Source organism: Chrysochloris asiatica, unplaced genomic scaffold (assembly GCF_000296735.1).
Source record: "Chrysochloris asiatica unplaced genomic scaffold, ChrAsi1.0 scaffold00083, whole genome shotgun sequence".
Taxonomy (NCBI): Eukaryota; Metazoa; Chordata; class Mammalia; order Afrosoricida; family Chrysochloridae; genus Chrysochloris; species Chrysochloris asiatica.
The window spans coordinates 7,025,927-7,048,159 of NW_006408601.1; the positions used below are offsets into that span (position 1 = coordinate 7,025,927).

The 22,233-nt window shown below is 44.5% G+C and overlaps 1 protein-coding gene across 1 annotated transcript in view; it reads right to left on the bottom strand.

Moving 5' to 3' along the window:
• PLEKHA7 (pleckstrin homology domain containing, family A member 7) overlaps nt 1-22,233 on the bottom strand; it is a 288,250-nt gene that overhangs the window by 66,517 nt on the left and 199,500 nt on the right. Inside the window, exons 5-8 of the mRNA XM_006865828.1 lie at nt 12,585-12,696; nt 11,675-11,779; nt 8,646-8,718; nt 7,214-7,314 (exon numbers count right to left, since the gene is read on the bottom strand). Of these exons, the coding sequence (XP_006865890.1) occupies nt 7,214-7,314; nt 8,646-8,718; nt 11,675-11,779; nt 12,585-12,696 (391 nt within the window). The remainder of the gene's footprint in view (nt 1-7,213; nt 7,315-8,645; nt 8,719-11,674; nt 11,780-12,584; nt 12,697-22,233) is intronic.

A 22,233-nucleotide genomic window follows, 5' to 3' on the forward strand; every position in this document is an offset into this window, starting at 1 on the left:
CCCATGTAAACTACCAAATAATTCACAATAATTTTTTTTTTTTTTTTTAAAGAGTCTATGGTCAAGTAGAAGAGAAAGACCATGAAAATATAACAACGATTGTAATAAGTATTCGTAAGAAGACGTTCAGGATGCTGTGAGAGAAGATTGGAAAGGAAACCTGGACTGGCTGGAGAAGGACTTGCTTGAGGAAACAGTATTCTGCTTAATAAGAAGATATTTAAAGAAGGAACAGCAGAGAGAGGCCATGCTGTTTCCTCGAGGTGGCTTAAAGGAGCACAGTGTGATTCAGGATGAGGCCAGTATGATAGTGACAGAGAAGCTGAGGGAGAGTGGCATCAAGGGAGGCTACCCAAGTTGGCAAGATTGGATCATCAGAGCCTTCCTGGTCATCTCAGGTGTTTGTCTCCATTTAAAAGGCAATGAGAAGCTACTGGAAGGTTCTAAAGTAGGGAGTGATGAAATCAGACTGTTTGGAAATATCTCTGGCTGTGGTATGGAGAAGAGTTAGAGTTGGGAGGAAAAGTAAGGGGAGCTCAGTCAGGAGCACCAGGGATAGACACATGGTGGTGGAGACAGAGAAGGAGAAGTGTGGTGGAATCTGGAGAGAACAAGCAGGTAATGCCAGCAGGACTTGGAGATGGGCTGGAGATGGAAAGCAGTGCCCACTTGTTAAGAAAAAGAAAGAACGCCACCTCTCAACTTCAACCTCTAAAATAGGGGCCTACATAAGCGACACAGTGAACCAACTGGGTAAGAAGTTGAAGTCAGCTGCAGTCCAAAGTGGGCTCTGTCTCTTACCTACCAGTCCAAGGTGGGCTCTGTCTCTTACCTACCAGGTAGTTGTTGTTGCTAAGTGCCGTCAAGTCAGTTCCAACTCATAATGACCCTGTATAGGGTTTCCAAGAAGTGGCTGATGGGTTTGAACTACTGACCTTGCAGTTAGCAGTCCAGTGCTTATTTTACAATGCCATACCAGGACTCCATCTACCAGGTAACCCCAGGGAAATTGTTCAAACTCTGTTTTCTTATCTTTACAATGGAACTGTGAGTAACAATACTATTTACCTTGAGAATGCACATTCAGTGTTCAGAGTACAGGCTGACATTTTTATGATTCAAAGATGTTTGTTGTTGTTGTTGTTAGGTGCCACTGAGTCAGTACCAACTCATAGTGACCCTATGCACAACAGAACTAAACACTGCCCAGTCCTGGGCCAACCTCACAATTGTTGCCATGCTTGAGCCCACTGATGCTGCCACTTTGCAAACTCATCTCAATGGGGGTCTTTCTCTTTTTCTCTGACCCTCCACCTTACCAAACATGATACCCCTCTCCAGCAACTGGTCCCTTCTGACAATATGTCTGAAGTCAGAGAGATGAAGTTTGGCCATCCTGGCCTCCAAGGAGCACTCTGGCTGCACTTCTTACAACACAGATCTGTTGGTTCTTTTGGCAGCCATGGTACTTTCAACATTCTCCCCCAACAACATAACTCAAATGCATCAATTCTACTATGGTCTTCCTTATTCACTGTCCAGCTTTTGCATGTATATGAGGTTATGGAAAATACCATGGTCAAACGTACCTTAGTCCTCAAGCTGACATCTCTACTCTTTAACACTTTAAAAAGGTCTTGTGCAGCAGAATTTGCCTAATGCAATATGTGGTTTGATTTCTTCACTGCTGCTTCCATGAAGATCACTTTGGCTGATCCAAGAAGAATGAAGTCCTTGAGAACTTCAATCTTTTCTCCATTGATAAGAATGTTGTTTATTGGTCCAATGGTGAGGATTTTTGTTTTCTTGACATTGTAAAGAAAACAAAATTACATTTCTTTACATCAAAAGATGTTAGTTGATATTCTTATAGGCACAGTACCTTGACAACCTAAAGAGGTTGGCTAAATGAGCCTTATGGAAATGTACAAGGACCACCACCCCTCCAGGTGCAATACTAATTTATAGAGGACCAAACATGAAATACAAGTAAATCTGAGTTCGCCATTTGGCTGTGGTAGCAGCAGTTTGGTATCAAGGCACTGTAAATGATGACAAATGACTCCTACACATGGACTGCTGTGTGTGTAGGACTGGATTAGCCTCATGTAGTGCTGTGGGTTAATGCGCTAGACTGCAAGGTCGGTTTGAACCACAAGGTAGGTGGTTCAAGCTCACTAGCTGCTCCTCAGAAACCCTACAAAGGACTGTTATGTGTCAAAACCAACTCAGGCACTTAAAAACAACACCCAGACAGAAGCCAGCTTTCCCATTTATGATGCCATGAGGCAGGTCCTATGAATATACACAGGAAGGTTCCTAACCTATCCAGGGAGGCTCAGGGAAAGCTCCTTGAAGGAATGACTCCCGAGCAGTACCTCGGAGGAAAAGGAAGAGTTGGGCAAAGGACAGTCCAGGCTGTGGCTCAAGCTCTGGCAAAAGTTCCCAAAAGGCCATCAGTAAGAGATGTCCTGGGGCCTCCAGATAATTGTGTGTGGCCAGAGGGAAGGTATGACACAGGAATATCTAGAAATGTGGCTGGAGAGACAATCTGGGGCCTTGTAAACCAAGACTGGGCTGTATCCTGAAGGCAAAAGGGAGTAACACCTGAACAGATTTGCCATGTACAAGCATTATGGAGGATGGATTGGACGATGCAGAGCAGGCAGGGGGCTGCATGTACTCAGTGTAGCAGGGGAAGAACAGCATGGCTCTAGCACTGTTACCCAGAAAATGGACGAGGGTGGCAGAGAGAATAGTGGCATCAGCAACGGACAGACAGATGGATTTGAGAGGTAACGAAGGACAAAACTGAGAGGGTTCAAGGTTACTCACAATATGGGAGAGAGGAAAATAGTAGCTTTTTCCTGTTCTTTTCTAATCCTCTAATAAACCCCAAGCAAATGCATACTCCAGTAGACAATGGGTTCCCAAAAGTTCGTGAAGAAATTCCACTAACTTTTCATTCCATTTTTCCATGAACTTTCTGAAGCCCCTTCATACAGGTACTTGTTTAATAACAAATCTAGAGGCAGGTGCAATAACTACCATAATTTCAAAGTGGTGATGAGCCTATTCCAGGGTATTTGCAACAGCTGAGGACCAACAACTGTAAAGTGAGAAAATGCCGTTGGTTTTTATTGGTGAGTGTCACACAGGTACTGCTGATCCCTGGTGTTGCTGTATTCTTAATGGAAGGAAGTGTTACTTGAACTTAGAGGTTAAAATAAAGACATTTTGCAGGGTTGCAGACCCCAGGTTACGAACACTTGGTCTAAAGAGAGGGAGAGTGGCTCCCCCTTCATTAAAGATCCTTAGATTACTGACTATGTGGGGTGTTTCCTAATGTAGATCTAGGGTCCCCAGGAACAAGGAGGAGGTGAGGCTTGTCAGAGGAGACTGAAGGACAAGGGAGGCTGTGCATCTGGTATGGGCTCTGTGGGGAGGCCTCCAAGGTGAGCTAGCTTGGCCAGGCCAGGCCAGGATGGCTTCTAGAAGCTACCAAGAGACCAGTGAAGCTCATCATGCAGACCTGGCTGTGCCTCTGGGCCCATTCAGCACCTAGGTTTCCTGGCAATGCCTGGGGTTTGCCAGGCTGTGGGCATACTTGGAAAAGAATGATAAAGACAACAACTTTCTCAGGCTGTGCCTACCTACTACTATGGACTTTACTCTGGATAATTTCAGGTAAGGTGCCCCAGCAACAGTGGGAGAATTCAGCTCTGGATACATAGAGGATTTGACTTCAGAGGCGGGAACAAGGCTCAGGACACAAAACACTACATGTTTCTCAGTAGAACTGCCCACCTCCCCCCCTCCCCACACACACACACACTCTCTAGCTCTTAAAAGACTGATGCTGCCATTGGAAGGGAAAGGTCAGTCATTCTTCCTCACTCAGGAAGCCATCCCTTGGGAGGACCCGCTGTGCACCACCAAAGCTGTCAGCACTTGCTTTCCTCTGATCTCAGAGCCTGAAGGTCCCCAAGACCCCTAAACAGATGCATGCTTTCTGTCTCCCAGACCAAATATATAGGCAACTCTCTTGGTGAATTCTTTCTATGAAAAACTAAACAAAGAAAAACTTTTTAAAATCTAAGACCTATTTAAAAAAAAAAAAATGTTTTCCTAGAATCTCTTTTCACACCTCCCAATGAAGTGCTAAGATGATCTATACATATCTGTGATAAGTTACTTTGAGGATATCCCAAATGCTACCCACCCACCCCCAAAAATCACATACAACATCATTATGCTCAATCCTAGAAAGGAGAATTTTCTAAGGAAGATTTTCTGGCTGTAAAAGATCAGTCTGAAACCAATTAGAATGTTTTCAGAGCCAGAAATGGCAGGGGAGGCTCCTGAGCTATTAAATGTGAGGGAGTTATTCAAAGAGTAGCAATAAGGATTAATTCAAATCACCTCCTACCTCTTGCAGTGTGTGTGTGTGTGTGTGCAGGAGGTGACCAAAAAAAAAGACGTGAAAGAAAAAGAGAAAAAAGAGAGCGAGCAAGGCATTGCCACTCCTTCCTGTACTGCAACTGAAAGAGGGCAAAATTCACAGTCAATCCTTGTCACATCTTCCAGCTTTGTGACCTTGGGCAAATTTCTCAAGCTTTCTGATCTGCGGGCTCCTAATCTATAAAATGAAGTTAATAATATGGCTGTACGGGCTCCCCACTAGGATTAAACGAGGTAACATGTATAAAAGTACTTCCGAAGTCATAAACAGTTTTACAGATGTAAGATTAACACTTCACTATGCAGCAGTAAGTCAGGGAAGGTCCCAGAATCTCCAACCCACAGCAACTCTGCAGGCACTGGGGGGAGTGGTGTTGGAGGGGAGGGGAAAGAATGACTCCCATTTGGGCATGAACAACACTGAAGTATCAGTTGAGTCCCCAGCTCCCTTCGGAAGGAAGAGGATCCCGACTTTCCACCACAGACTCCAGACCATGATGCTGATGCAGACAATCCGAGGACCAATAGCCAGCACCAAGGATGCTACAGGAATCTCCTACTACCACCGCACAGAAAGGTAGTTTCTAATCCTGTGCATTTCCATGGCCCTTTAACTAGATTCTGTTCATCTGTGCTTTAGTGCCTGCAGCATAGAATTCATCTTGGACCCTCAACATTGTTGTTAAATGCCACTGAGTTGGTTTCAACTCATAGCGACCCTGTATAGGGTTTCTGAGAAGTGGTCGGTGAGTTTGAACCATCAAGCTTGCAGTTCAAACCAACTTTGAGATCCATACAGTGCCACACCAGGGCTCCTACTATAGAACTAGCCAAAAGCAACCAGAAAAGTAGGGATAGAAGTCCCTTACCACCCCCTGAAATGAACGCCAGGCCCTGGGCAGTTTGAGAGGAAACTTCCCTACGGCAACTACCATCAAATGCTCTCTAGGACTTCCATTCCAACTGTCAATAAAGTGGAGCTTCAATCCACTCTATTCTCAACACCCCTGGGAGATTCCCACAGTACTAGCAGTGAAGCAATCTCCGGAGGGCCATCAGTAGAGGTGGCACCAAGTTTGGTCCCAACTATCACCTTCCTGAGGCCTGTGCACATAATCTCCCAGGTCTCCAAGGGATCATAAGACTACCCACTCATCCCAAATGGCACAGTAACCAAGTAGAAAGGGGCTTCATTGGTGAAGGGATTTCTCTGGGAATCTTAAATGACAGAAAAAATAAACCAAAGTTGATTCTAATTGCTTTCAACAAGAAAAACAAAGTTGTCAAACCTGACAACCTGGTCAACATGAAGCCCCCAACTCTCAGTGTACATCTTATTCAGTACATAACTCAGATAATTCAATTATGATAGAACATCATTTGCCCTGAATGAGTTAGCAACACTCTTGGTGAATTCAGCTCTGGATACACAGAGGATTTGACTTCAGAGGCAGGAACAAGGTTAGAATGGCTGATTACAGTGGTAAGAAAGCACAAGAAGGTTGTTTCGATATATAATCACAAGACAAGCAGAAAACAGAAAACCCAAAACCAAACCCACTGCCTTCAAGTCGTTCTGACTCATAGCATCCCTATAGGGCAGGGTAGACCTGCTTCCTACAGTTTCTGAGGCTACTCCATCCTTAGGGAAGCAGAAAGTCTCATCTGGTTTCTGTGGAGCAGCTCATGGGTTCAAACTGCTGACCTAGCAGTGAGCAGCCCTACACAAAACCCACTATGAAAAGAGAAATCTAAATATTTGAGCAAGGCTGGAGAATTCAAAATCTCACATACAAACAAAAGTACTTGTGATATTATTATTGCTTAAATAATTATAACATTGGCAATTGTTGTTGTTGTTGTTAAGTGCCATCGAGTCGGGTCCGACCCATAGCGACCCTGTACAGGGTTTCCGAGGGTGTAAATCTTTACAGGAGTAGAAAGCCTCATCTTTCTCCCGCGGAGTGACTGGTAGTTTCGAACCGCTGACCTTAAGGTTCGCAGCCCGATTCGTAACCACTACACTACCAGAGCCGATTCGTAACCACTACGCTACCAGAGCTACTTGGCAATACACGTCTGGAATGTCCTGGCATCTTACCTTTTCCCATACCCCACAAAAACTGCTTTTATAAAGCCACTTGTGGTAGTTAAGGTTTTGTGTCAACTTGGTTGGGCCAGGATTCTCAGTGGTTTACCAGTGAAGATGTACTTATCATCTCCATGATGAGATCTAATATGATGTAATCAGCTTTGATCTGACGTAATTACCCTGTGTTGCAAATCATCACTTTTACGATGCTACTGGGGTTGGGTACAATCTACAGGATTAGGCTGTATCTTGAGTTCATCTCTTTTGAGATATAAAAGGAAAGAAAAGTGAGCAGAGAAAGAGGGACTTGCTACCACCACAAAGGAAGAGCCAGGAGTGGAGTCCTTCCTTTGGACCTGGGGTCCCTGCACTGTGAAACAACCACACCCCAAGACACATGGAGATCTGGGTCTACAGATGCTGAAAGGCGACAAGTCGGGCCTTTTTCCAGAGTCCAACAGGAGAAAGCCTTCCCTCCCTAGAGCTGACACTCTGAATCTGGACTCCTAGCCTCCTAAACTGTGAGGGAATAAATTTTTGGTTGTTAAAGCCATCTGCTTGTGGCATTTCTGTTGCAGAAACATTAGATAAGGGAGACACCATTTTCGATAACACAAAGTTTCTTAGGATAGAACTGTTCTAGAGGAGAAGGGGTAGTACCTTAAAGGAATACTTGCGACTTATGCGATCCTCAGGGGCCACAGGCGAGACCACATAGCTGGGCAGAGGGATGCTCCCGAGGACGACTTCTTCTCTGCTGTCTTTGAATGGAAAAACACATCAGAACAACTTTCAGTGGCACTTTCCTGGGCTGGTCCATCCCACTGCCCTAGTTCAGGGTTCCTTGTCTCTCTACTGATCACTCATTCAGATGTTCCCTGGCACCTTTGTCCTAATACTAGAACTACAGAGATGAATCACATGGCCCTCTCCCCAAGACAGACACACAACTCAACCTGCTCAATTGCTCAACCGTAACAAAAGCAATGTACCAAGTGCTGCCAGGACACAGAGGCAGGAGTGGCAACACTCCTGGGGGAACGGAGAAAGATCCATGGGTTATGCATATGTAGTGTTTTAAAGGATGGGTAAGGGCATTGCAGATGGAGCAAACTTCATAAGCAAAGTCAGAGTATGCATGAAAAGTCCCTCCTTCCTATGAACCACTTTCATTACCAGAGGCAACTTCTGAAAGACAGAGTTGGCCTTGTTGCTCTCCTACTCAAAGCACTTGCTGATTCCCCACTGGATCCAGGAGATCTGACATCCACTGCCTTGTTGTATTTTGGTCCTTACCCATCTCCTGAGCCTTATCACCTAATTCATGCTCCATGTGAGACTCACTGTGGCTATTATGAAATGCCCTTCCTTTACTAGAACTTTGTTCAAGTTCTTTCCCCTGCTTATAATGCTCATTTTCCCTGACACAGGCAAAAGCCCTGCCCTTCCTTCAAAGCCCAATTCAGATACCATCTCCTCGAAGAAGCCCCCCAGATTCCTAAAAATGGAATTAACTCTCATTCCCCTGAACTGCCTAAGCACTTTGACTATCTTTTTTAAAAAGTACCTACCACAGTCTAGTCTTGTATTAAAAGTAAACTATCCCTTCATATTTTGAGCCTTCTCACCACTGAATAGCCAAATTTTAAGTCCTGGGGTCTCCACAAATGTTCACATGGCCTATTTAATTTAGCAGTTTCACATTCAGTATCACAGGGGACAAATCCAAATGATAGTTTACAAAATACAGTGATTTACTCATAATTCCCACCTCTCCAGAGAGTCTCAAAAGTATTGCTGAGCACAACTGGAGCAGAAGCCAGGATAACTCTGGACCTTGAGACCCTATGTAGCAGATAAACCAGATTCTACTTATTTTGTCCAACCGAGGGGCCTGGTTGGACAGAAGTGGTAAAACTGAAGTTACCAACCATCCACATGATATGAAACGTGAACCCTCTGACAGGACAAAAGATTGCCAATTAGTTCAGGCCACTGTAACAATCACTGACTTTGAGAAGACCATCTTTTGAAATCATCTCACCACCTTCTCTAGCACAAAGAGTCCTTGCAAGTCCAAGCTTCTGCTCACCTTTATAGTAAAACAAGCAGTAATCAGCAAGCACAAACCATCTCCTTTTCCACAGCCTCATCCCAGAGCTGTCCTGCAAAGCAATGAAAAACTAGTCAGGGCAACATCTGGGTACACTTCCACCTCTTTCATCACATACAACTTGATTCCACAATCAAGTCTTAACCAGATTCACTCTTTCTTACAAATAAATGAATGAATAGTCTATTGAACATAGCTGTTCCTTGAATTTTGTTTTTCTAAATTTAAAGTTAGGTACTGAGCTATAAACTATCTTCACTTATACTGACTAGAAAATTGAATTGGCATGGTATCAAAGAAAGTGTCTAAGTTAGACAGCAGTCAACTGAGGTGAAGTTCTCATTTGACTAAATTCAGTTCTCTACCGTAAGGGTCTGGTTTAGTCATGGTATTTTCCTCCCATTCAATGTGGAAAAATTTGCATTCTCCTGCTACCAAACTGCCTCATAACAGGAATCGATCTTTACTCATCTGAAATGGAAATCTTTACATTTATTAAAAATATTTTTACATCATTCCAAAAAGGGAAAAACAAAACAAACATAGCCACAGTAGGAAAAAAGAAATGTTTTAAAGTCAGATTTCTCCCAAAGCTAGGAGAATCTCAGAGCAGCTCTTAGCTTTAGAAATTGTGATAAAAATATGTTGTCATCCTTTCTGAAGAAATTTTTGACAGATTTAAATCGAAAACAAAAACAAACCCCACATAACAGTTTCTAAACCTAAAAACAACATGAGGCCTGTTCATGTTCCACTTATAAATAGCTGAAAACAACTTTAACTTGGTGAATTTAAGCATTTATCGGTTTATCTTCTGTGAAGTGACCAGATAGTCTCTAAGGTATTGGTGCATGTTTTCCTTTGCTTGAAAAATTCTTTCATAGCTGGTTCACATGTCACTTTCTCTGGGAAGCCTTTCTGGACTCGCCCAAGCACAGCTAAATTCTCTGCTGTTTGTCCCTAGCACTCAACACAGACCTATGTTACAGTTACAAAATCTATCTATCTACCCACTGCCATAGAATTGATATTGACTCATATCAATGCTGGTGTGGCACTGTGGGTTAATGCACCAGACTGCAAAGCTGTTTGAACTGCAAGGTGGGCAGTTCAAGCTCACCAGCTACTCCTTGGAAACCCTAAACAGGGTCCCTAAGGGCCGGAATCGACTTGAAGGCACTTAAGAACAACAACAACAACATATCAAGCCTACAGAGTTTCTGAGACCATGAGTCTTTACGGGAGCAGGCAACCTCATCTTTCTCTTGCAAAGTGGTTGGTAGTTCAAACCACTGTGGTTAGCAGTCCAATGCCCAACCCACAATGTCCTATCCTTAGTCTTTCTTTTCTTTCATTTTGTGCCGTTGAGTCAGTTCCAACCCATAACAACCCTGTATGGGGTTTCCTAGGAGGGACTGGTGAACTTGAACTGCTGATCTTGCAATTCAAACTGACTACGCAGTCCAGCACATTACCCCACAGCACCACACCAGGACTCTGCTCTAATCCCTGTGGATGCTCACAGAAGGCCAGTCTTAGTCTAGAGGCTAGAAATTTTTTTGGGGGGAGCGGAGGGAATTAATAAGTATTTACAAAGGAGTACTCCGGTAGTATAGTGGTTACGAATTGGGCTGTGAACCTAAAGGTCAGCAGTTCGAAACTACTAGCTGCTCCATGGGAGAAAGATGAGGCTTTCTGCTCCCGTAAAGATTTATAGCCTCGGAAACCCTGTACAGGGTTGCTATGAGTCGGAACCGACTCCAAGGCACATAACAACAACAATAACAACAACAACCCTTTGCTTAACTACAGTGGGGATGCAAATGCAGGAAGTCCCAGGGTTGAATGACTAGATGTCAGAAAAGAGATGGGTAATGAGGGAACCAAGAGAGAACCTTAGAATCGCCTGGGGATCTTGCTAAAATGTCTATATGGGGTAGACATAAAAATTCTCAAGGGGGGAGGGGGCTGAAGCAGTTTAAAGCCCTGTTTTCTTATAGATGACATGATATGATATGGGGAGACTGGCTGGGTGACAGGAGATTTAAGAAGCATGCTTATCTGTTTCCACTAGTCTATGAGTTCCTTGAGAACATGGATTACATTTTATTCATCTCTTTATGCCTGTAGTGTATACACTTGGAACATGGCAGGTACTTGATAAGTGAGTGAGTGAGGGAGTGAGCAAGAGAGTGAGTGAGTGAGTGAATGAGGGAGTGAGTGATCAAGTGAGGGAGTGAGCTAGTGAGGGAGTGAGCTAGTGAGGGAGTGAGCGAGTGAGCAAGCGAGTCACCAGCAAGTAGGGAAGGAAGGAGATGAAAAAGCCATAGTCTCTGGTGCTGGGAGCTCCGGGCGAGTCACCACCAGAAGACCAGAGAGCTCAAAGGCAGTTAGGATAGAAAAGAACAATGGCATCAGGGACAGAGCTGACAGGCCTCACTGACTGAATGGCTGTGAGATGAAGGAGCTGGCAACAGTGCTGAGGTTTCTAAACTGAGTGGGAGAAGAGTGTTACCATTCACCAAGATACAGACAGAGCAGGTCGAGGGGAAGAGAGGTAAGGAGTGAGGAGACAATGAGCTGAGTCTGGCTGATTTGGAATCGGAGGTGCTGGAGAGTTAGAGGTATGTGGAGGCAACAGAGGGAGAGAGGAAAGGACATTTTCAGCTAAATGGTAACAAAGGCTCTTACCATCAGCAAGACAAGTGCAGGCAGACTGGATTCATGCTGACCTGCACAAGATTGTGTGGGTCCCAGGGCAGCCACAGCAATGGAGGGCAAGGTGGTCAAGTGGATTTTTTGTGGGGGAAGCTGAAGCTGCTGAGCAAAGACCGCTCAGAAAATTGAAAAGAAAACTGCTCAACATAGAGAGCGGAATCTACCTGCCTCAAACAAACTCAGGAACAAAGTTATGTGATGGTTCCCAACCCCCTGGGGTCAGGTAAGGAGAGAAATGGGCAAGAGCAGCCTCCCCACCACCCACCAGCCTCACTCCTCAATCTGCTCACCTGTTTGTGCAGCCAGCCCCTTACCACCACTGGAACATTGGGGTTCCTCCGAATGGCCTGGTCCCTCTTCCCAAAGCTGTGGACTTTATTGCTGGACTTTATAATCTAGAAAAAACACAGTGCTTGAACTCAAGCAGCAGGGGAGATTTGGGGAAACACAGAAAAAGCAGCACTTCTATGTTAGAATGGCAGTGGCCTCTCTGCCTCACTCCAAGCAGGAGTACCCTTTGATCGGAAGAACATCAGCAAGACAGGGAGCGAACAGACAGGGTGGCAACATTCTAATTAACATTCGGGATCAAGACCTAGCAAGCTTTCCATCTGGGGCACAGAGGTGAAAATGAAAGGGATGCTTCAGTCAACTTTCACCAGTTGCTCTGGGCTCTAGTATTTCCTTTGTAGTTTGGGAGGCAAATCTACTTTTTGGTCACAAATTTCCCCAGATAGCTCCTCCTAGCTAGCTTCAGCCTTCCCTTTTCAGCACTCTCTCCTCCTCTACAATGTGGCTCTCTCTTTTCTCTGTTCCTAGGTCTGTGGTCCCACACCCTGGACACAGAAACCTCTGACCCCTTCTCAAGGGCACCATTCCTTGGGTCCCTTTGTCTCCAGATCCCACCAGGCTGTCTCTAACACATGCACATTAAACAAAGATGTGGCCTTCCCAGCAGATGTCAGGAAAATAAAGACTGTGTCAAGACACCTACTTGGCAGTCCTGGCTTGGACAACCATCACTTGTTTGCTTGAACAAGTGACATGACCCCTGTCAGCCTCAACTGACTGATGTGTCACTTGCGGAGAATATTTCATATGGTGTCTCCTGCACTTAACTAATGTGATGACCAAATATGTTTCTGGTCACATATATAAACAGCAGGGGAGGAAACAATGAGTAGCCAGAAGTTCGTTCACCTTGGGTCCAGGCCTGGCCTCTAAAGTGGAAGAGGTCCCAGCTGTGGACGTTTCACTGACCATGCTGGACGGTCTTTGGTTTCTCTCTTGCTTCGACATATGTGGATTTGGCCTGTGTGGAGACATAAGAAAGTCCAGGGAGTAAATGCCAAGCTTCAGAAGGGGGAAGAAGTCTGAGAGGTGTTCCAGTTTTGAACTGGTTACTGGGCCCTAGAAAAACCTAGATTTGAGCTTCTGAAGACCATCTGGCTCCTGCCTGCCCACATACGGCAAGAAATCAAGAGGATCACTGATGGACATAATTTCACAGACCAGACAGCCCCCAAAAGGGCCGAGACAGTCATTTCATCCTGCTGCCCGCAGGCCCCCACACTCCTTACTCTAGTGTCTGCGGTGAGTGTCCAGTCGAATGGGCACATACAACCACACTGGCTTCCACAACAAGGACCATTAACACCACATAGCCCCCTCTGTTTCCCTGGCTCCCCAAAGAAGCTGTTTATAATTAGTAACAAGAAATCCCTTGTGCACACATCCACACCCCCACATACACACAGAGAATCGCTTACATAAACGCCAGTGGGGCTTGTCTCCCAAAATAGACTGCTCAACAAAGAGTCCTATTCTGGGAACACTCCATTTGCCCCAAAACAGAGCCCTCAGAGCTATTAACCCCTGTGTCATTCCAGGAGAGTGGGCAGTCCTGAAGAATGCCTCGGGTACCAAGGAGGATCCCCTTAGAACTTTCCCATCAGCACCCCAGAAACATGGTGTTTCCCCCCTAGGAGGGCCAGCACTCTGGGAACATCTCATAACAGCACTTGAGACACACAAGAGGAACCCTCTCACCTGCCTCCACAAAACCCCAGCATTGGTACCAGAGTCTTTCAAAAACAGTAGCAGCAGATGCCTCCACACAAATCCAATCTCTATCTTTGAAAGCTCAATGCCTGATTCCTAGGCCCTCAGGAAGCCTTCCTCACAGCAGATGTCCTAGCCTTCTGTAGCTGAGTTGTCCACTATTCTGATGGGCAACAGGATCCAGGTAGTTGGAGATCGGACAAACCACAGTGAACTGAGCAAACAGACGCTCTCTGCTTGAAGACTGGAGAGAATCTACTCCCGAAACCTGAGCAGGTGGCTTCACGAGATGCAGATGAAGGCTCCAGACAGGACCCAGTGGAGAAGAAAGCACTCTGGCTGTCCTCTGAGCAGGCTCCTGTTTAGAGAGGTGCTAGGAGGGGAATCCTAGCATCTACCTTGGAGATACGCTGCTTCCTTCAAAAACCACTCCTCAGAGGGCAAGTGATCCTTCCTAGGACCCTGCAGAAACTCTAGAGAAGCATCCAGAACCACTGAGCTCTCCAAGCTGTGCCAGGAGCAGGACCACTGTGATGGGGAGCAGCTATCCAAGGGGCTGCGTGGCTGGAGACAGGAGTTCCACCAGGCACAATGATCACTGGCTCCTTATCAGCCCAGGCACTCACTCCAGATTCCCCGCCCCAGCCTCCATCCCAGCCAGACTTTTGTTACTGCTCCCCACCAGGAGAATGTCACCACACTCAGCTCAGCCCTCTTACTGTTGGCAGAGGCTGTGGCAGTGGATAATCACCAGCTGTGGGTGGGAAGGGGCTCTGAGCAGCTACATTGTCCACCCCCGGCCTCCAGGCAAAACTATGCCCCAAACATCTTCCTGGCACCTGGTCTTGCCTGACTTTTAAGATTTCCAGAGGTTGAAACAAGGAAGAAGAATCCCGTTCTAGTGGCTGCATTTCTAACCTAAAATTCAGGACAGGATGGCCAAGAATAAAAACAGTTTGTTTAGAAGTTCTATCCTCTCCCATTGAAGACACTAATGGAGGTTCATTACAGAATACTTGATAAATATACGAAAAATACTGAAAGGAGAGGAAAAAATGGCCCACAGTCCTGCTATTCAAAAGAAAATCATTTTTAACAGTTGATATGTTTATTTCCATTCTTTTATATATGCCTGTTTTTTTTAGGGGGAGTGGGACACAGCAGTGCTTTTTTGTTTTTATATAACTGAGATAATATTATACTGTGTTTTTAATTTTGCTTATAGTATAAATATTCCCCCTATTATTCTAAACTCATCTACATAATTTAAGTGACTACAATATATACCATCAACTAGATGTGCCGCCCTTCCTACCCCTCCCCACCCCAACACCTGTAGGACAAAGAGGAGACTATTTGGATTTGGGACTTGCCCAGAAATTCCAAGACAGATGACCACTTCTGCATTTTTTGCAGCTTACCATCTTGAGCTTTAACTGGAATCCTCCTCACTGCATTCTAATGTCATTCTCTTCTCCCCACTAGCTACTATCCCTCAGGGGAGCTCTTCCCAGTCAGTACTGTAGGAAGATGACCACCCTGCAGTCCTGTATGGCTGAGGGAGGAGGAAGAGATCACCATCATGTAGGGAACCAGCTGTAAACAGATTTAGACTGCAGAAGAGCTGGCCCCAACACTGGACATGAGTGAGGGACGGGGTGGGCAGGAGGCAAGAGGAGGAGGAAGAAACGCCTGCAGACAATTCCATCCTGCATGTACTACACAGATCTCTCACCACAGTAGAGACAGCTGAAAACAAATGTGATTAAATTCACACGAAATCGACCCCAGGGGGAGGATTGTGTTGAGGTTAACAAAGAAGAAAAGTGTATTCCTGGAGTCTTAGAAACTGGGAACGGTCATCTGAGATACATATATTGACCTCTTCTCTTCTGGAGAAAAGAAGAGGAAAGAAAATAGAAAGACTAATGGACCATGAGAACTAGGTAGTGCCTGACTACCACTACCAACTGCTCTGAATGAGATCGCATTCAAAGGTCCTGGAGAGAGTGTGGGGGAAATGTAGATGCTGCCACTTGGCCAATCCATCTCATTGGGTTTTTTTCCATTTTTTCTCTGACCCTCCACCTTACCAAACATGATACCTTTCTCCAGTGACTGGTCCCTTCTAACAATATGTCCGAAGTATGAGAGACGAAGTTTGGCCATCTTGACCTCCAAGGAGCACTCTGGCTGCACTTCTTCCAGAACAGATCTACTGGTTCTTTTGGCAGTCCATAGCACTTTCAATATTGTCCTCCAACACCGTAACTCAAAAGCATCAATTTTCCTATGGTCTTCCTTCTTCACTGTCCAGCTTTTGCATGCATATGAGGTTATTGAAAATACTATGGCTTGGGTCAGGTGTACCTTAGTCTTCAAGCTGACATCTTTGCTTTTCAACACTTTAAAAAGGTGTTGTGCAACAGATTTGCCTAATGCAACAGATTTGACTTCTGCTTCCATGAGTGTTGATAGTTGATCCAAGAAGAATGAAGTCCTTGACAACTTCAATCGTTTCTCCGTTGATAAGAATATTGTTTATTGGTCCAGTGGTGAGGATTTTTGTTTTCTTGACATTGAGATGTAATCCATACCGAAGGCTGTGCTCTTTGATCTTCATCAGTAAATGTTTTAAGTCTTCTTCACTTTCAGTAAGCAAGGTTGTATCATCTGCCTATCGCAGGTTGTTAATGAGTCTTCCTCCAATCCTGATGACACGTTTTTCTTCATAGAACCCAGCTTCTCGGATTATTTGCGTAGCACAAAGGTTGAATAAGTATGGTGAAAGAATACAACCCTGTCGCACACCTTTCTTACTTTTAAAACATTCAGTGTTCCCATGTTCTGTTCGAACAACTACCTCTTGGTCCAGGTACAGATTCCTCATGAGCACAATTAAGTTGTTCCGGAATACTCATATTTTGCAATGTTGTCCACAGCTTGTCATGATCCACACAATCGAAAGCCTTTGTGTAGCCAATAAAGCACAGGTAAACATCTTTCTGATATTCTCTGCTATCAGCCAAGATCCATCTGACATCAGCAATTAGATTCCTTGTTCCATGGCCTCTTCTGAATCCGGCTTGAACCTCTGGAAGTCCTCTGTCAATGTATGCTTGCAGCTGTTTCCGTATTACCTTTAGTAAAAGTTTACTCCCAAGGGATATCAAAGAGATTGTTCGATGATTTCTGCATTCCGTTGGTCACCTCTCTTTGGAATGGGCACAAATATGGATCTCTTCCAATCAGTTGGCTAGATAGTTGTCTTCTAAATTTCTTGGCAGAGATGAGTGAGTGCCTCCTGTGCCACCTCACTTTCCTGAAAGATTTCAATTTTTATTCCATCAATTCCTGGTGCCTGGTTCTTTGCCAATTCCCTCAATGCACCTTGGATTTCCTCCTTCAGTATCATTAGCGTTAGATAATAAGCTACCTCTTGAAACGGTTGAACATTAACTATTTCCTTTTGGTACAGTGACTCTGTGTATTTCTTCCATCTTATTTTGATGCTTTCTGCATCATTCAACACTTTGCCCAGAGAATCTTTCAATAACAAAAGTCGAGGCTTGAATTTTTTCTTCAGTTCCCCCAGCTTGAGAAATGCTGACCGTGTTTTTCCTTTTTGGCTTTCTGATTCCAAATCTTTGCACATTTTGTTGTGATATTTGGCTTTATCTTCTCTAGCGGATCTTTGAAATTTTCAGTTCAGCTCTTGGACCTCCTCGTTTCTTCCATTTGCTTTAGCATCTCAACACTGGAAAGCAAGTTTCAGAGTCTCTTCTGACATCCATTTTGACCTTTTCCTTCTTTCTTGTCTTCTCAATGACTTTTTGCTTTCTTCATGTATGATGTTCTTGATGTCATCCCACAACTCTTTTGGTCTTCGGTCTCTAGTGTCTAATGCATCAAATCTGTTCTTCAGATGATCCCTAAATTCAGGTGGGATATATTCAAGGTCATATTTTGGTCTTATGGACTTGTTTCCATTTTTCTTCACCTTCAGTTTGAATTCGCATATGAGTAATTGATTGTCTGTTCCACAGTCTGCCCCTGGTCTTGTTTTCATGGATGATATGGAGCTTTTTCATCGTCTCTTTCCACAGATGTAGTCAAATTTGATTTCTTTGTATTTCATCTGGTGAGGTCCATGTGTATAGTCATCTCTTATGCTGTCTAAAGAAGGTATTTGAAATGAACAAATCATTAATTTTGCAGAATTCTGTCATGTGTTCTCCAACATCATTTCTACCACCAAGGCCATATTTTCCAACTACTGATCCTTCCTCTTTGTTTCCAACTTTTCCATTCCAATCACCAGTAATGATCAATACATATTGATTGCCTGTTTGATCATTTTCAGGTTGAAGAAGTTGGCAGAATTCTTCTATTTCAACCTCACTGGCTTTAATGGTTGATGCATAAATTTAAATAATATTGGTATTAACTGGGATTCCCTATAGGCACAAGGATATTATCCTATCACTTACAGCATTGTACCTCATGAATCATCTGGATATGTTCTTTTTAATGATGAATGCAACACCATATTCCTCTTCAATATGTCATTCCCAACATAGTAAACCATGTGCTTGTCAGATTTTAAATGGCCAATACCAGTCCATTTCAGCTCACTAATGCCTAAAATAGTGATGCATTGCATTCCATTTCATTTTTGACAACTTCCAATTTTCTTAGATTCATACTTCATACATTCCATGTTCCGATTTTCAATGGATGGTTTCAGCTGTTTCTCTTCATTTTGAGTTGTGCCCCATCAGCAAATGAAGGTCCCACACGTGGACTTTTCTCCCATGGGCTTTACTCCATTTGCGTCATCACGGTCAACTCTACTTTGAGGAGGCAGCTCTTCCCCAGTTGCATTTTGAGTGCCTTCCAACCTGAGGGGCTCATTTTCTGGTACTATCTCTGACAGTGTTTCTCTGCTATTCATAAGATTTTCAGTGACTAAATATTCGGAAGTAGTTTGTCGCTCTTTCTTCCTAGTCTGTCTTTGTCTGGAAGCTCATTTGAAACCTGTCCACCGTGGGTGATCCTGCTGGTATTTAAAATACTGGTGGCATAGCTTTCAGAATCACAGCAACTCACAAGCTACCGCAGTATGACAAACTGACAGATGAGTGGTGGTTCATAAGACAGGAAGGGTTAGAAAAGAAGGAGGGAGGACATGGGATGAGTGATATTACATTGTGGGGACTGCAGTCAGTCCCCAACAGGACACAAAACGTGTATGAATTGTTGAGTGGAAAATGGACTGCTCTGTAACCGTTCATCCAATTCACAACTAAACATTAAAGAAAAATGTCATCACTATTAGACCAGGGGCTCCCCAATGGCATGGACAGCTCTCAACTCAAGCAATAGACCCAACCATTACCTGACAATTCTAGGTTGACTCTCAAAAAGAACAAGGCACAACACAGCTACCCCACTGGGCCAGGGAAGCAGACCTGCCTTCCTTCAGAGGCCTCTCCTTTCAATCTCCCCAATGTGCATGGTGCTACGGGTTAACACGCTGGACTGTAAAGTCAGTTTGAGCCACAAGTTCAGCAGTTCAAGCTCATTAGCCACTCCTTGGAAACCCTATACAGGGTCACTGTGAGTTAGAACTGACTCAACGGCACTTAACAACAACAGTGTGAGTAAAGCTCTCTTGGCTTCTTCTGATGTTGAGTGTGACTTTGGAAATAACTAAGAATTGTCAACATTACAACTTTTTAAAAAAGGAAGAAAGAAAGGTGTGTGGTCATGCTTGGGAATGCCACTTAGTGTCCCACAAATTGTCTCAAAAACAATTTTCTCACTTGACTGAAAAACTGGTTCTGATGGACATTCCTAGAGCTTGTTTACCACAACAACATTGTGGGTAATGGGACCATCAGTGGAGCAGTGTGTAGCTTCTTACAGCCTCAGCGCTGAATGGGGCCTCACTCACTCAGATGTGTGCCTGCTGGTACATTTGCTTCAGTCAGTTACATCCTAGAGGCATGTTGTTCACTTAGGAACCTGGTGGAGCAGACGCTGATTGGTCCTCAACTCTTCAGACCAGTGTATTCTGTTGGCAGGCTTTGCCAAGAGCTGTCACCCCACCCAGAGAAAATCCTTTGCCCCTCAGCTGAGCAACTGTGAAAGATGGCTCTGTTCCCAGCAGCATGTCCTCAGGCACGTGAGGCACACAGATCCCTGGAGAGGAGACCAAAAAACCTTGCACCATGCTCTAGGGAAAAGTAGACTCTGGGTGTCTTTAAATAAGATCTATTAACTTTTAAAAGCCTGTTGGCCTGGTTTCTGTGCTATCTGAATTCCCAAAGTACAGTGGGATGATTTTAACAAAGACCTCTCTTTCCGTGACTTGGGCTACAGGAACGCTGATTATTTCGCTGGAGGGGTGTGGGCTGAGATTCAAAACAGTGAGCTAGAGCATTAACTCAACTGCCCCTCCCCAACTGAAAGGAATAAAAGAAGTTAGGACTAGAGGAAATCAGTCTGGAGAAACCCAGTAGGAAAGTGACTCAATGGTTCAAGTCAAGTTGGACTCTATTCTGAAGTGTGTGCCAGATGAACCTGAGCAGGGAGTTACTGTCCCAACTTTCCCACCTAGGAAAGAAGCTGCTTCTGCTTCCTGTCAATCCTGAATGAGCTGAGGCATCACACCAACAATGTAGGAAGAAACAAAGCTAAACACCTCAGCAGCCATTTCTTTTCTGTTGGTTCTGAATTTAGGTGAGGTTTAGGTTAATGGATCCTAAGTTGTCTCTCAATCACCAATGAGTACTGGAGCAGACTGAAGTGGGATCACAGCAAGAGCTTCCCTACCCAATCACTGTCCAAATAGGCCACCAAAGCAAGCATCATCAACCCTTAGGGACAGGTGTCCCTCACTGTTCTTCACAAGGTCAGGATTGGGCTGTATCTAGTGTGTGCCAGACACTACCTGCATTCTCTCACTTACCCCGGCAAGTTGGTTTCACCATCTCCATTTTATAGATGAAAAAAGCGAAGGATCACAGAGATAAATGGTGTGCCCGAGACAGAGTTGGACTCAAAAACCTGGGATTTGCTCACAGAGAAACCATCCTATGGCAAGTCCCAAGGTATGGTAGAAACCCCAAGACCAACCCTGAATACCACGAGGATCCCAGGGTGGCAAAAATGAAATAAAATAAGAGCCCAAATTACATGGGTGTAAGCTTTATACCTAACTCATAGACAAATTACAGTTTCCTCTTTTGCAAGAGGGGGTTAAAATGAGTTTAAAACCACCACCTTCTCATTTCATGAGGTAAACTGAAATGAATACTTTGAAAATCTTAAAGCACTGCACTCATTAAAAGCATGATTTATACTGTTACCAATGGAGACTTCAGAATTGATATTCCAACTATATTTTATTTTTATTTCCAAGGCGCTCCTTAGCAGAAGGCTCAAGGTATCAAACAATTAGTATATACACAGTGCTCATTTCCTACAAACATTCCCATCAATACCTATCTGGGACTGGGGGTGGTCTAGCACCCATTCTTTCTCTAGGACAGGCATGGGAAATGTCTGGCCCTCAAAATCATTTAGTCTGGCTCTTCCAAGGCAACTGCAATTCTAGCCATCACATTGTTGTTGTTAAGTGCCGTCAAGTCGGTTTTGACTCATAATAACCCTATATAAGGTTTCCGAGGAGCAGCTGGTGAGGAGTTTGAGCCACTGACCTTGTGGTCCAGTGCTTATCCTATAACACCACACCAGGACTCCAGCCATCACATTATAGTAGGCCAATTTTTATTTTGATAATTTTGTATGACCCCTGAATGATGTTATAAATATCAAAATAGCCCTTGGTTAAAAAAAAAAAAAAAAAAGGTTCACCACCGTTGCTCTAGGAGACCAATGATGTTAACAGTCAACAAGACTTTTATGAGGAGATAAGAAAGTTCTTACTGAGAGGACACTATTAAATGACATCTGTGTTCCATTGTTGTTGTCAAGTGCCATCGAGTCAATTCCGACCCATAGCAACCCTGTATAGGGTTTCCAAGGAGCAGCTGGTGAGTTTGAACCGCTGACCTTGCAGTTTAAATGGCTTTGCAGTCTGGCGCATTAACCCACAGTGCCATACCAGGACTCCTGTGTCCCATTAGTTCGTGGGAAAATGGGCTTCCAAATTCATGTTGTGTCCTCAAAGATTCTACACTGAGAACTCATCTCAACATTGAGAAGTGAGAAGAGGGCATAACTGCAAAGACCAGTGAATTTCTCAAGGGGCTTACACCCACCACCTAAGGGCTCTGGGAAAAGCAATGCACAATAAGACGTAGGGAAAAAAGAAAGTTCTTGTCCCAAACAGACAGACACCTCCACACGTTCCCTCTTCCCAGAAAAAGAGAGACACACACAGACAGACCGCCAACGCTCACTGTAAACTCCCAATACCCTGGGGGTGCCTGTCTGACACCAGTTTTCATTCAGCAACTGTGGCCTCATTACTCAACTGTGGCTCTCTGTGTTCCTTCCTCCTCAACTCCTCTCTCAAGTACAAGCTCCAGCTCCTCATCCCACCCCACCCTGGGAGCTGGAAGCCAGCCCAAACAGCACCCCTCATCTGGAATGAAAACGAAGCCAGTACGCCTCCAGCAGTGTCAGGCTTTCACCCCAGTTAAGTCCCAGCACTGCACTGTACTTGGCGTATGTATGCCCATACTCTTCTGCGGTCCAGGTCTCAAGGGCAGAACCAGACATTGGACCCTCTGGTTCCTTCCATCTCTGAACTGGCTGT